We start from the raw sequence: 12483 nt of genomic DNA, 5'->3' as shown, positions 1-12483 counted from the left end.
TAACCCTAACCCTAAACCTAACCCTAATCCTAACCCTAACTTGTTGACAAAAACTGAATGTCGCTTAATAACAGAAGTGTTATGTCATAAACGTGTATGACTTGTTCATGACAAGTTCATGACAGTGTCATGTCATTCTTTTGTCAATACTGTCAAGTAAAGTGTAACCCAAATATTTGACATCTATAAGATAATTCAGGGAGGGGCATTCTGATTCCAAGGAAGCTTAGATGTGTGCTATGATTTTTTTTATTTTAAACTCATGAGTCTATAAACAAACAGAGAGAGAGAGATAGAGATACAATAACTTATAATATGTTTTATTATTTAGAAAACATTTACATCATGCATCAGATGTTTGAGGGGGCCCCAATAACAAATTTCACCCAAAGGGCACCCAAATAGCCTGCAGCGGCCCTGCACGCCACAATATAATTGCAATAAAGTATTCAAGCTATTACATACATATGCAGGTTTTTACTAAATTGTGGAGCACATTCAGATGGGAAAAATAATGAGCTGAATGAGCTGTGAATAGTAGGCTGTAATTTCATATGACCATACACAGGTGCAGTCTCACACAGATCTCACATGCAGGACAGAGACATTATTTTACAGTATTCCCTTTAACACTTTAACAGATCTCAAATATTATTTCTGCTCTGAATATAACCATCAGCCAGACAGAGAGATCATGCCGTGTGAGGAAATGTGAAGAACCACGTTGGGAGGGAAACAGGGGAACTTCACTGAGTACATCTGGCTGTGAATTTTGCCAACGGTGTTTGTATTTTGACTAAGAGTATTTCACTCCAGCGTAAAGAGTTTCCTCTTGTGGCTGAGTTGTGTTCTCCTTCTTTCTCTTCTGCTGTTCACCTCTCTTAGCAAAGTGTAAAGGAGCATAGTTCAGAGTCTCATCATCCTATGGGGCAAAGACCATAGAAATATGATGTAAAACCTCACACAAAACACTACAATATGTTATGCTGTTATGTCTAAAATGCACCATGATGAAAATTGCAGCCATTTACATAAAAGTGTTTTTTAATGCCTTTCTAATAAAATGAATTACTCAGTACCTGGCAGGCATTTTGAGTTGACAGATTTGTGTCTTGTTGCACCTGACAAGCTTTCTCTGTGAAAAATGAAGAAGAGAGAGAATAAAAACGTATAAGATAAACTTATAATGTATAGACGTGTATGGATTTGTACATTTCATAAAGTACCGTAAGCGTTTCTAAGTGATTTCTAACCCTTTAAAACATTTTGTCACATTGACAATCACAACAGCTTTGTCACCTCACGTTTTGCATTCTGTGAGTACGCACTGAAAAAATAGATCTGGCGATACCGGCCTGCCTCTGTTAACAGAAAAAAGTAGAGCAAGTCTGTCCCCCGAACAATAACAAAACCAGCCAATAACCAAAACATGAGCATAGGAGTTTTGTGGAAGGGGAGTTTGGGGACGGGAGGAGTGAGCCAGCAGACTGGTGTTTGGTTTGGTGTTTGGTATCAACAAACGTGACATCAGCCAGAAACGCTTACGATACCTTTAAAGAAGTGGTGTTGATTGATCAATATGTTGAGATTTTGCTTTATCATTTTGATTTCAGTGACTACCTCTGCAGTGCTTGCACACTCGTCTCTTGTAGCTCAGACATCCCAGAAACACAATCAGAGCGACACACAGGCCCAGAGAGCCGCCGAGAGCCTTGAGAAGTTTCAGATCTTCTGGGCACCCAGGACATGTAGAGTTTTTCTTAATTTGGGAATCATTCGTGGTTGGAACTCCTGATGTGGAAACAATGGGTGAAGTGTTTTCTGTATGTAGAGATGACCCAGTTAGTGTATTGCACTTCTGACACACACACACACACACACACACTCACACACACACACACACACACACACTTGTGCTGATGAAATTCTATTTTTGCAGAGAGTAATTTGAAGGCAGAGATAGGGCAACTTATCATACATATTTACATATTTAAGATGAATATGTCTTTTAGGCTACAGTAAACACAAAATGGACTTTCACTCTAAGTGAGCTGTGTTGCTTTTCCTTGGCACAAAATGGTGTTTAAATGGAAGTTTGGGAGGAGTATGGCAAAATGTATCAAGCATACAACGTCACTCTTATAAGATAATTTATTCCCAGCCAAGGGTTTGAACCAGTTCATGGAACAAAAACGAAAATCAGAAACAATTGATAAAACAATTGATGAAACTAGAACTGTGAACTGTCTCTATAAAGTTAACCTTAACCAACTGTTATAGCTTAGAACATGGAGCTAGCTAGTGATTTTCAACATTAGTTCTAGTTATATGATAGACTCAAACATTAATTATGTTGATGTCTAAGACCAACATTAATAGAGTACCCAGCACAATATTTCCGTCACACTCACCTTTCACCACCAGTACAGCCACATTTGTGATGTTTGTTCCTGTCGATAGGCTCCTCACACAGCAGTATGTCCCTGAATCTGATGGCTGAACATTTGTAATGTTTAAGCTGAAAGTGTCTATTGTTCTATGTAGCTTGAAATGTTCATTGCTACCATTAATCTTGTACTTTCCTGTTCCTTCTGCTGCTGCATGTCCTATATTTTCAACCCCCTTTTCACTTGCCCTATTCCACGTTAGGTCATACCATTCATCCGATTTATTAGTCAAACACTTCAGGTGGATGTTACTCCCAGGCTCATGTGTAAAGACCTCCAATGGAGTAGCAGCCTCTGCCATTCCTGGAAACAGACACAAACACACAGATTCTTCTTGTACACACTCGTTTTTACTCAAAGGAATGTACACCACAGGAGAGGAAGTTATTAGCATGCTCCCTAGATCAGTATTGTTCGTGTGTAATAACTGCTGCACCGAGGCAGCGGCACAGGTGAATGTATTTATCGATTTATCGTGTATTAACGATAATAATACACACATCAACAAGTTCTGGCATAGAGACATGAGCAGGTCTGTTTTATCTAAATATTTACTCTGCTAACGAGGATAAGACCACAATAAAACAGCCACCTCATATTCTGTGATAATTGAACTATGTTGAATGCCCATAAAAAGTAATTATATATTTTCATATATCTTGCCCATGATGCCCATTACATAATATAAAATGACCTCTATTTCATCTTGTTCAAATATCTTCTTTCTGTCAGTCACATGTTCATAGAATTCCACATGTAGATTTTAATTCTTAAGAGTACTTACCCAGTGTCAAGACAAGGGCTGCCACCACAAACAGCACATCCATCTTGCTCTGGAACCTCCGAGCTGAACATAATTACTGAGACAAGCTTCGCCTTTTATGCCATATTTTGCAAACTGTGATGGCCTTCATGAGGAAGTATGAGAGTAGCTCACACCCCTTCACTTTGCTCTCTTAATATAGACATTAGGAAGCCATATCACACAAATAACAATAACAGAAAGAGTGGTTGAGTGTTTCTCATGAACACATTCTTAGCTTCTTAAATCTGCGGATCACATTTGGAGGTTTGGCTGGTTTGTATAATTAGGAAGAGACACATGGCTGACAAGTTCCCTTTCCCCTTTGTCAGGAAATGTAAAAAAAAAATGTATTCCCCATTCACACACACACACACACACACACACACACACACACACACACATACGCACACACGCGTGATTTTCTGGAAAAGGGCCTTTCTCTGTGCTCCAACTTTGTGTTGCTGTTGTTTAGGTTTTTTATATATTTTAAGATGTGTATGAAGACTCTGTAACATTGCTGGATGTTTTACTTTGACTTTTATAATAGCTAAGATGAAAGCTATGAAAATCATAGGCTATTTTTATATATTTTTTAGGAATACCCTCACTAACTTGCTCAGATATCAGTATTTAATGACAGCATTTCCATTTATATTAGGTATACGTAAAGTTACACTTATTGGTAATTCAATCTCAGTATATGTCATTGTTAATAGTTTACTCTGCTAGTGAAGCTACAGTAGCAGGAGTGGGCGGTGGTGCCTCCATACTGCTGCCCACTATTAGCCTACAGTCCACATTGTTAGTCATTATGTTGGTTGGGCATTATCTCACAATGACTGGGAGCTTTCAATGGGACTTTTAGGATGTTTTCACATATAGTATCTTTTAAAAGAAGCAAACTCAATCCACTAAAGGGGAGCTAGAAAGTGGAAAGTGTAGAAAGTGGCTAATTTGAAAGAGGACTCAGATCTCAGAGGGTCTCAGAATTCTGATCTGAAGTTATTGCAAATATCCTCTTGAACTGTCAGTCAACACGCCAGCCAATCACACTGTCTAATTCAGTGGTAGGCCCTCCCCACCTGGTTACTGTTGCTATGTCAAACTTTAGCTCACTTCCAAAATGATAAGTGAACAGCAGCTCTTAACTGCTGTCTCTCGTAGGCCCTAGCCTATATTGTCCACATGCAAGAAGAATTCGACAGAGAGATAATAGCCTACTGTAGCAGATCATGAAAAATGGTGAGCAATTTAATCCTAAATTCACTCATTTCTACATGGTCAGTTAGGCTACCAATAGGACGAAAATATATTCAGCCTAAAGTTAATGTTAGAAACAAAGATTCTAGAGCGGAGCTTTTGTTTTATTTTAAAAAAAAATAATAAACAACATGCCTTCTCTTTTGGCAATGGCAAGTGAAGTAGGACAAAATAGGCTAGCTTACAATGCAAAATGTGAAAGAGAACCCAGGGCCATAGTTGTTCACAATGCCCAGATAATGCAAACCGTGCCGCGGACTTCCAAGTGAACCATGCTGAGACTACATCCCGAGGTGGTCTCAGTTCGGTTCGCGTTAGGGGTCTGAGGGTGTTTTCACATAAGAGTCCTTTAAGAACCAAACTCAGTCCACAAAAAGGGGACCAGAAAGAGGACCAAAACAAAAGGGTCTCATTCATTTTGTATTCATATTGTAAGTTAATTTGAAAGAGGACTCAGATCTCTTTCTGGTGCACAGCTCTGATGGGGCCTGAGTTTTCTTCATGTTCACACTATAAGCTAGCCTACCTTCTCTGCGGGTCTCAGACCTGCTTTCGATTATGGGCTTTGTAGGCTAGTTGCTACGGAGCCCCTAACGGGACATGAGCAAAAGTTTAGTTTAGTTTCATGTGCTCACGTGAAACTTTCATGTGCTCACATGAAACTTTCATGTGCGCACGTGAAAGTTTCATGTGCTCACGTGAAACTTTCATGTACGCACATGAAAGTTTCACGTGAAAAGGTTTTGCGTGCGCACACGAAACTTTCATGTGCTCATGTGAAACTTTCATGTGCGCACATGAAAGTTTCACGTGCGCACATGAAAGTTTCACGTGCGCACATGAAAGTTTCACGTGCGCACATGAAAGTTTCAGGTGAGCACATGAAACTTTCAGGTGAGCACATGAAACTAAACTTTAGATTTTTTTTTGCTCATGTCCCCTTAGGGGCTCCGTAAGTTGCTCTGGGTTAGTTGTGTATTTTTTATCATCATTTATTATCAGGCTGAAATACCATAATTATCATAACCCATAATTGGTGTGGTGATTTTGTTTCATTTTTTTTCTGAAATACAAATTATAATATATTTTCAGAATGAATTTGGATCTAAAGTTATTGCAAAGATCCTCTTGAACTGTCAGTCAACAGACCAGCCAATTACACTTTGCAAAATGTGAAAGAGAACTCTGGGCGATTTGTGTTCACAATGCACAGATAATGCGAACCGTGCCGCGGACTTCAAAGCGAACCGCGCCGAGAGCTATATTCTTTTCTGGTGTGAAAAGAATGGTCTGTGCTTTACATGTTGTAAACAAGTTGTTTTCATTTTATTTACGTAAACCATAGAGAAGTCTCATAAAGTTTACAGATATTTTCTTCCAGTTATTACACATATCATAGATGTTCTTCTTACACATTCATATCTATTTTCCATTCCTACTTTATATGCATGAACACATTTTATAGCCAGACAAAAGGAGAAAAGTTAAATGTCCAGCATATTGGAATAATTTTACATCAAAACTGTTGATTCATTAAAAATGCTTATAGGTGCAAATCTAACAAGGTGTCTGGTTGATGCCCAAAAGCGGTTTAGTTGCACTGCGTATGTTGGACTCTTCTTGTTTATTGATTCCCATGTCAGACAGTTTTTGTTAAATGCCTGTGTCCTCCTCCTGTGGAAAAAAAGACATGAATACTGTGCTTTATATACAGAACTTTATCTGTCACTATCCCAAGATTCATGCACTGTTTCTGTACCTGACCGTCATTCTGCACCAGAGTCACACCTCGCTGGAGTTTTTCTATAGGAAACACACTGGTGTAAATATCAACTTAAATGCTTTGTCTGCCTTAATTGCATTTCAGTTCACTAGTATAACATGAGTGCAGCTATTACTGCTTTTCCTACCAGTTCCTCTCATATGGGTAATGTAGGCCAGGACTGCAATCACAGCCACACACAGGAGCAGAGCTCGGCCCAGACTCAGGACCACAGTGACCAGATCCTCACAATCCTTCGGCTGAGGTTTCTCTGAGCTCCCGGAAAGGTGAGGAAAACTGGAAAGGTAAAAGGAAGGAGTGAAAATGTTGACAAGAGGTTTTTCTAGAAATTACGCAAACCTTTTCTGTACATATATAAACTTTTTATTTGATTAATATCTCATGGAAAATAAATTTGCTTTGCTTTTCCATATCTCACACAGACCCAGAAGACTCTGATCTGTGCATATCACATAGTATCATAGTGGTTGTAGTACCTGGTGGGTGAAGTGGACAGGTTGTTTTCTGTAAATAAATAGGGATTACCAAATTATTGTAATATTGTGCTCCTAACAGACACACACACACACACACACACACACACACACACACACAGACAGACACTGCTGGCATTGCTAACGCATTTGGTGAGGTCAGTTCCATTGATTACAGTGGAAGCTTATTGTTGCAGAGTACGTTCCACAAATAGAACATTTTAGTTACGTGTCCGATGTAGCATCCCTGTAAGAACAGATGCAGACTAAAATCATCATCTAATTTTTCTTTTCAGGTGTCATTTTCACTATTTTAAATGTAAAATTAGCTCATTTTCCAGGTAATTTCCGTCACACTCACCTTTCACCACCAGTACAGCCACATTTAGGATGTTTGTTCCTGTCTGTAGGCTCCTCACACAGCAGTATGTCCCTGAATCTGATGGCTGAACATTTGTAATGTTTAAGCTGAAAGTGTCTATTGTTCTATGTAGCTTGAAATGTTCATTGCTACCATTAATCTTGTACTTTCCTGTTCCTTCTGCTGCTGCATGTCCTATATTTTCAACCCCCTTTTCACTTGCCCTATTCCACGTTAGGTCATTCCATTCATCCGATTTATTAGTCAAACACTTCAGGTGGATGTTACTCCCAGGCTCATGTGTAAAGACCTCCAATGGAGTAGCAGCCTCTGCCATTCCTGGAAACAGACACAAACACACAGATTCTTCTCGAGTACTAAACACATTTCTGCACAAACAGAGCTGTACCCAATATTCACATCTTCTTATTTAACTCATTTAAGGCTGTTTTTACTCAAAGGAATGTACAGTACAGGAGAGGAAGTTATTAGCATGCTCCCTAGATCAGTAGTGTGTGTTTGTAATAACTGCTGCGCCTTGGCAGAAGTGCAGGTGAACATATTTATTGGCAATAATATACACATCAACAGGTGCTCATGTGAAGAGATATGAGCAGGTCTGTTTTATCTTACAGTAATATATATTCTGCTAAAGAGGGTGCACCCACGGCAAATAAAACAGCCACATCATATTCTGTGATAATTTAACTATTTTGATTGCCCATAAAAATATTTAATGTATTTTCAAACAACTTTAAAATATGTCTTCCCGCAAAGCTTTGTTACTGTGAATGATGCCTGATATATGATATTTAAAAGACTTCTGTTTCATCGTGTCATATACCTTCAGTCTATCAGCCACGTACAGAATGCCACATATAGAATCTCATGTACTTACCCAGTGTCAAGACAAGGGCTGCCACCACAAACAGCACATCCATCTTGCTCTGGAACCGCTGAGCTGAAAATAATTACTGAGACAAGCTTCGCTTTTTATGCTATATTTTGCAAACTGTGATGGCCTTCATGAGGAAGTATGAGAGTAGCTCACACCCCTTCACTTTGCTCTGTCAATATAGACATTAGGAAGCCATATCACACAAATAACCAGTGTTAGAAAGGTTAATTTTAATAGTAGTTTTACTTTATCAAAGTAATGTAACTCATTACATTTAATTACGTTTTGATTACTTTTCTACATTTCTAATGAACATTACATACTGCAGTGTTGTCCTCAAAACAATATTGAACACTGACTGATGTCAAACCCTTCTAAAACCCTTCATTGCATGAATTAAGATGATAATAATATGAAATAACAGCCACCGCAAAGCCAGACTTCAGCACCTTTTTTGACTGTGAGTATGAAATCATTCTGAGGTCTTCTAAGACAGCATTCAGTTGCAGTGAGGTATAGAGGCATGTCCAAATCATATATTTTTTACAAAATTATACCTTCTAAGATACTTTATCTCCGTTTTGCTGAAATTTGAAGGCAGTGCACATGTGTCCTTCTTGCTGTCTTTAACCAAATATTCTTCAGAATGTCTCTGCTTCAACTCCCACTGATTAAAGGTACAGTCAGCGATTGCACAGTAAGTGACGTTTGTTTATATTTATTTAAATTTATTAGCAGACACATTTTTTTCCCAAAGCACAAAACATTATACTTTTACCGATATACCCAAATGACTGAATAAGCAGGTGGGTAATACTCTTGTAGGATTGTGTTCTCTGGGTTTGTTTAAGTGTGTATGTGTGTGTGCATATGTGCTGTCTCTGTCTGCCAATGAACAAACTTGAAATAGAACAATAGTCAAGTCAAGTCAAGTCACTTTTATTTATGTAGCACATTTTTGTATGCACAAAGTGCATGAGAATATATAGGGGCATGATAGTTAAATTACACTTCTTATACTTACACACACACACACACACACACACACACACACACACACACACACACACACACTCACACACTAGTCATCAGCAGCATCATCTCCCCTCAACCCCACCCCCCACCCCACCCTACTCACCATCACCTCTATACCTCCCCAACATTTTCTTTGACTTTTTCCCCAGTCCTCTGCACTCTAAATTGGCTCAGTGTAGGCGACTATGAACATCCTCCCCTCTTCCTCTCCCTTTGTTATCCTCTCTCTCTCTCTCTCTCTCTCTCTCTCTCATCATAATTAACACCTTGAAGGCCACAGTGTCTCAGCGTGCTTTTGGAAAAGGGGGGGTTTGGGAGTGGTGGGGGTTGGAGGAGTGGAGGGGTGGGAGTTAGTGGGTAATTGGGGAGAATAACGCTGGCCTTTGCCCTTAATCTGTCCATATTTTTGCAATGACAGTGAGCGGTGGTAGAGGTATTTCTGGTAGTGGTGGTGATGTTGGTGGGGTGGGGTGGGGGGGTCCCATCTGCTCAACAAGCTTAATGAGTGCTACTGTGTGACCACCCAGGGGGGTAACACAGACTAGAGCTCTTACCCTCCAAAGCAAACTTTAATGCTGACTCTACTGATGTCTGTGGAAGAGAGGAAGAGATGCATTCAAACGGTCCTGTGTGCTACAGGTGCCTATGCACTTGTGCCTACTGTATGCTGTTGTTCGATGCTGCATGCCTTACAAAATCGCCCTTGTATGTCACCCTTGTTCTGACACAGAAGCATCTGCTAAATTCCATAACCATAACCAAAAACCACAAACATAATGACCGCCGCTAGTTCTAGACCAGCGTGGTCATATAGGTTTGGTTTGTACTTTTCTTTTTCCAGTTGATTGATGACTTCTGGGACACTGAAACACTGGGTCACGTGAAACTTGGTTTCATTGCCCAAGGAATAGAAGCACACACACAAACACACACACATGCACACACTGTCATTGTACAGACACACACACAAACTGTCAGGCGCATACACACACACACACACACACACACACACACACATGCACTGCACTGACACAAATTGTAAAAATAGATGTACTGCACAAGTGATGCATAATATGTATCATACATCTACATGTATCTACAATGACAGAAGTGTATTATTATACAGATGTATATTTAGGACTCACCGTCACCAAAAAATACTTTGTCCGTCGTTGCAGACTTCTTTCAGTTAGTTTGTGACCTTGCAGAGAATGATGGTGAGTGTGGCTATAGAAAGAAACTTGTAAAAATGTAAATGCATATATAAACAAAAAAATGAGTTTGAATCATTGAGCAAAGGGGAGAGCATGCAAGAGTTGTGCTTTATCAGGAGTTCCATACAGTGGTTACATTATGTACTGCTATGTAGAACATGCAGTTATTTTTTAATACAAAATGTAAAACATTCAGTCCAACTCCAATTGGTGAGTGACGATGGTGAGTACAGTCGATGTTTTATCAGTGTTTTATTTCAAGCTGACATGAAGTGATCGTCGCGGTTTCTATATCCATTTTTGTCTTTTCACAGCAGCTTCCTCTTTCATGTTTCTTCTATAAGCCTCTCGTTTCATCTAATGTTTCCATCATTATGTCAATCGTCATGTCTTCCTGCTGTCGTTGTCTTTTTCCCCCTCCTCCCTTTCGCTCTGCCTCTCATCCCAACAGTGGTGAGAAATAAGAATTCTCAAGCTCTGTCCCCCTTCCAGTGTCTGACTGTGTCAGTGAGACTGAGTAGGAATGAGGTTGGATTTCTTGACACTAGAATCCCTCCAGTTTGTGTTAATAACAGAACAGCACTTTTTTTTTGACCCCAGACTCCAAGAAAAAGGGAGGGAGAAAAAAAAGAGTCCAAAATAGAGTGAGAAAATAGGGGGATAGGGGGGGAAAGGCAAAGTGAGTGGACCCAATGCCTGGCTAAGTATATATGCTTTTTTGATCCCGTGAGGGAAATTTGGTCTCTGCATTTAACCCAATCGGTGAATTAGTGAAACACAAACAGCACACAGTGAACACACAGTGAGGTGAAGCACACACTAATCCTGGCACAGTGAGCTGCCTGCTACAACGGCGGCGCTCGGGGAGCAGTGAGGGGTTAGGTGCCTTGCTCAAGGGCACTTCAGCCGCGGCCCACTGGTCGGGGCTCGGTTATATGGCGAGCCAAACAAATCAAAAGCCTGGCCAACACAGACACCACCCATTCAGTTGCACTTCGCGCTATTGAGTCCAGCTGCGCTAACCTAAGACCATCGCGCGCTGTCCAATGTTACAACTGCGCTATCGAGTTGGCCGACACCACCTATTCAATCTGCGCTAACATAACCAGAGACCATCGCGCGCTGTCCAACAACTGCGCTATCGAGTTGGCCAACACAGACACCGCCTAGTCAAGTTGAGCTAACCAGAGACCATCGCGCGCTGTCCAACAACTGCGCTATCGAGTTGGCCAACACAGACACCGCCTAGTCAAGTTGAGCTAACCAGAGACCATCGCGCGCTGTCCAACAACTGCGCTATCGAGTTGGCCAACACAGACACCGCCTAGTCAAGTTGCGCTATAACCATCTCGCGCTGCCTAAAATATCAATAACAGGATTGCAATGTTTTCAATGTGTGTAGAAAGTCACATGCTACAAAGTACATTCCCATCAAACTGATCACGACTCAGATATATATTTATTTAAACATGGGATTACTGGGAGATTACTGAAACGATAGGCTACGCTATTATTATCAATGAAAACAACTCATAATGAAGTGGGGCAATTCACAGCTTTTAATCTATAGCCCTGTTGTAGGATGTAGCAAAAGTGGGATATAGTGCGACTGCTTCCCCAAAACAAATGTGGATTTAATCGTTTGATATGTGGATAATGTCGTGGAAATTATCCACTTCCCGAAACCTCCAATCCAACTAGCACTCTGATGTCAAAGACCCGAAGGAGAACACCAAGACGAGAAATGCTGAAGACTGTTGATCCTTTATTCACCGTATTGCAGTGATGATACAATCCAAACAATGTCAGGACTGAACCGTCAGGCAAGAGAGTGATGAGTTGCAGCTGCTACCCCGATGAGATCTGATCTGAATGTGCCTGAGCTCTCTCTTTTATGCTCTCAGGGGCCTGAGAGGCGTTCCTATCATCAGGAACGTCACCAGGCCCCTTCCAGCCAATCAGAACGTTTTGGGACCTGAGATATTGGTGGAAACTCCTTCTCATACAAACATTAAAAAATGTGTGTTGCTAGGCAGAATACATGTGATCAAGTTCTATGTGTAATCTGTTGCCAGGCAGGGTATGTTTTGATTTGGTTCTATGTGTCATCCCAATTTTGGTTTCACTTCCCCTCCCTGGAAGGTCCCTGCATCTCCTCTTCTGCTAGCCCCTTCTATTTATGCCCTTCTGGTAAGCACCTTTCTTTC

The 12483-nt window shown here is 40.5% G+C and overlaps 1 protein-coding gene and 1 long non-coding RNA gene across 4 annotated transcripts; both read right to left on the bottom strand.

Moving 5' to 3' along the window:
• Positions 1–299: 299 nt before the first annotated feature.
• LOC143131675 (uncharacterized) lies at positions 300–8168 on the bottom strand. Of its 3 annotated transcripts, none has more exons than XM_076291293.1 (5): positions 8028–8168; positions 7130–7468; positions 1621–1821; positions 1080–1135; positions 300–922 (listed from the first exon to the last, which is right to left on the bottom strand). In XM_076291293.1, the coding sequence occupies exons 1-5, from the start codon at positions 8068–8070 to the stop codon at positions 797–799; spliced, it is 765 nt and encodes a 254-aa protein (XP_076147408.1). In that variant the 5' UTR covers positions 8071–8168; the 3' UTR covers positions 300–796. The 3 variants fall into 3 exon arrangements, with proteins under 3 accessions (XP_076147408.1, XP_076147409.1, XP_076147410.1); XM_076291294.1 differs by lacking the exons at positions 7130–7468; positions 8028–8168 and adding exons at positions 2412–2750; positions 3232–3559; XM_076291295.1 differs by lacking the exons at positions 7130–7468; positions 8028–8168 and adding exons at positions 2412–2750; positions 3232–3559 and having other exon boundaries at positions 1621–1791.
• Positions 5930–6860, bottom strand: LOC143131674 (uncharacterized). The gene is made up of 4 exons (XR_012988165.1): positions 6772–6860; positions 6423–6571; positions 6272–6315; positions 5930–6186 (listed from the first exon to the last, which is right to left on the bottom strand). It is a non-coding gene; the product is annotated as an uncharacterized LOC143131674 (long non-coding RNA).
• Positions 8169–12483: the final 4315 nt, after the last annotated feature.

Source organism: Alosa pseudoharengus, unplaced genomic scaffold, assembly GCF_046254945.1.
Source record: "Alosa pseudoharengus isolate Yale_2024_CS ecotype anadromous, Long Island Sound unplaced genomic scaffold, YU_APseudo_1.1 YU_APseudo_1.1_scf_18, whole genome shotgun sequence".
NCBI lineage: Eukaryota > Metazoa > Chordata > Actinopteri > Clupeiformes > Clupeidae > Alosa > Alosa pseudoharengus.
Note: the sequence above shows the minus strand (reverse complement) of the source record. Positions and strands in the feature narration are given on the sequence as shown.

Excerpts from the sequence above, each read along its gene's own strand:
- LOC143131675 (XM_076291293.1), bottom strand. The coding sequence starts at position 8,070 with ATGGATGTGCTGTTTGTGGTGGCAGCCCTTGTCTTGACACTGG. Across the intron at positions 7,469-8,027 it reads AGCCCTTGTCTTGACACTGG|GAATGGCAGAGGCTGCTACT; the intron begins GTAAGTACATGA and ends GTCTGTTTCCAG. Across the intron at positions 1,822-7,129 it reads GGCTGTACTGGTGGTGAAAG|AAAACACTTCACCCATTGTT; the intron begins GTGAGTGTGACG and ends CTCTACATACAG.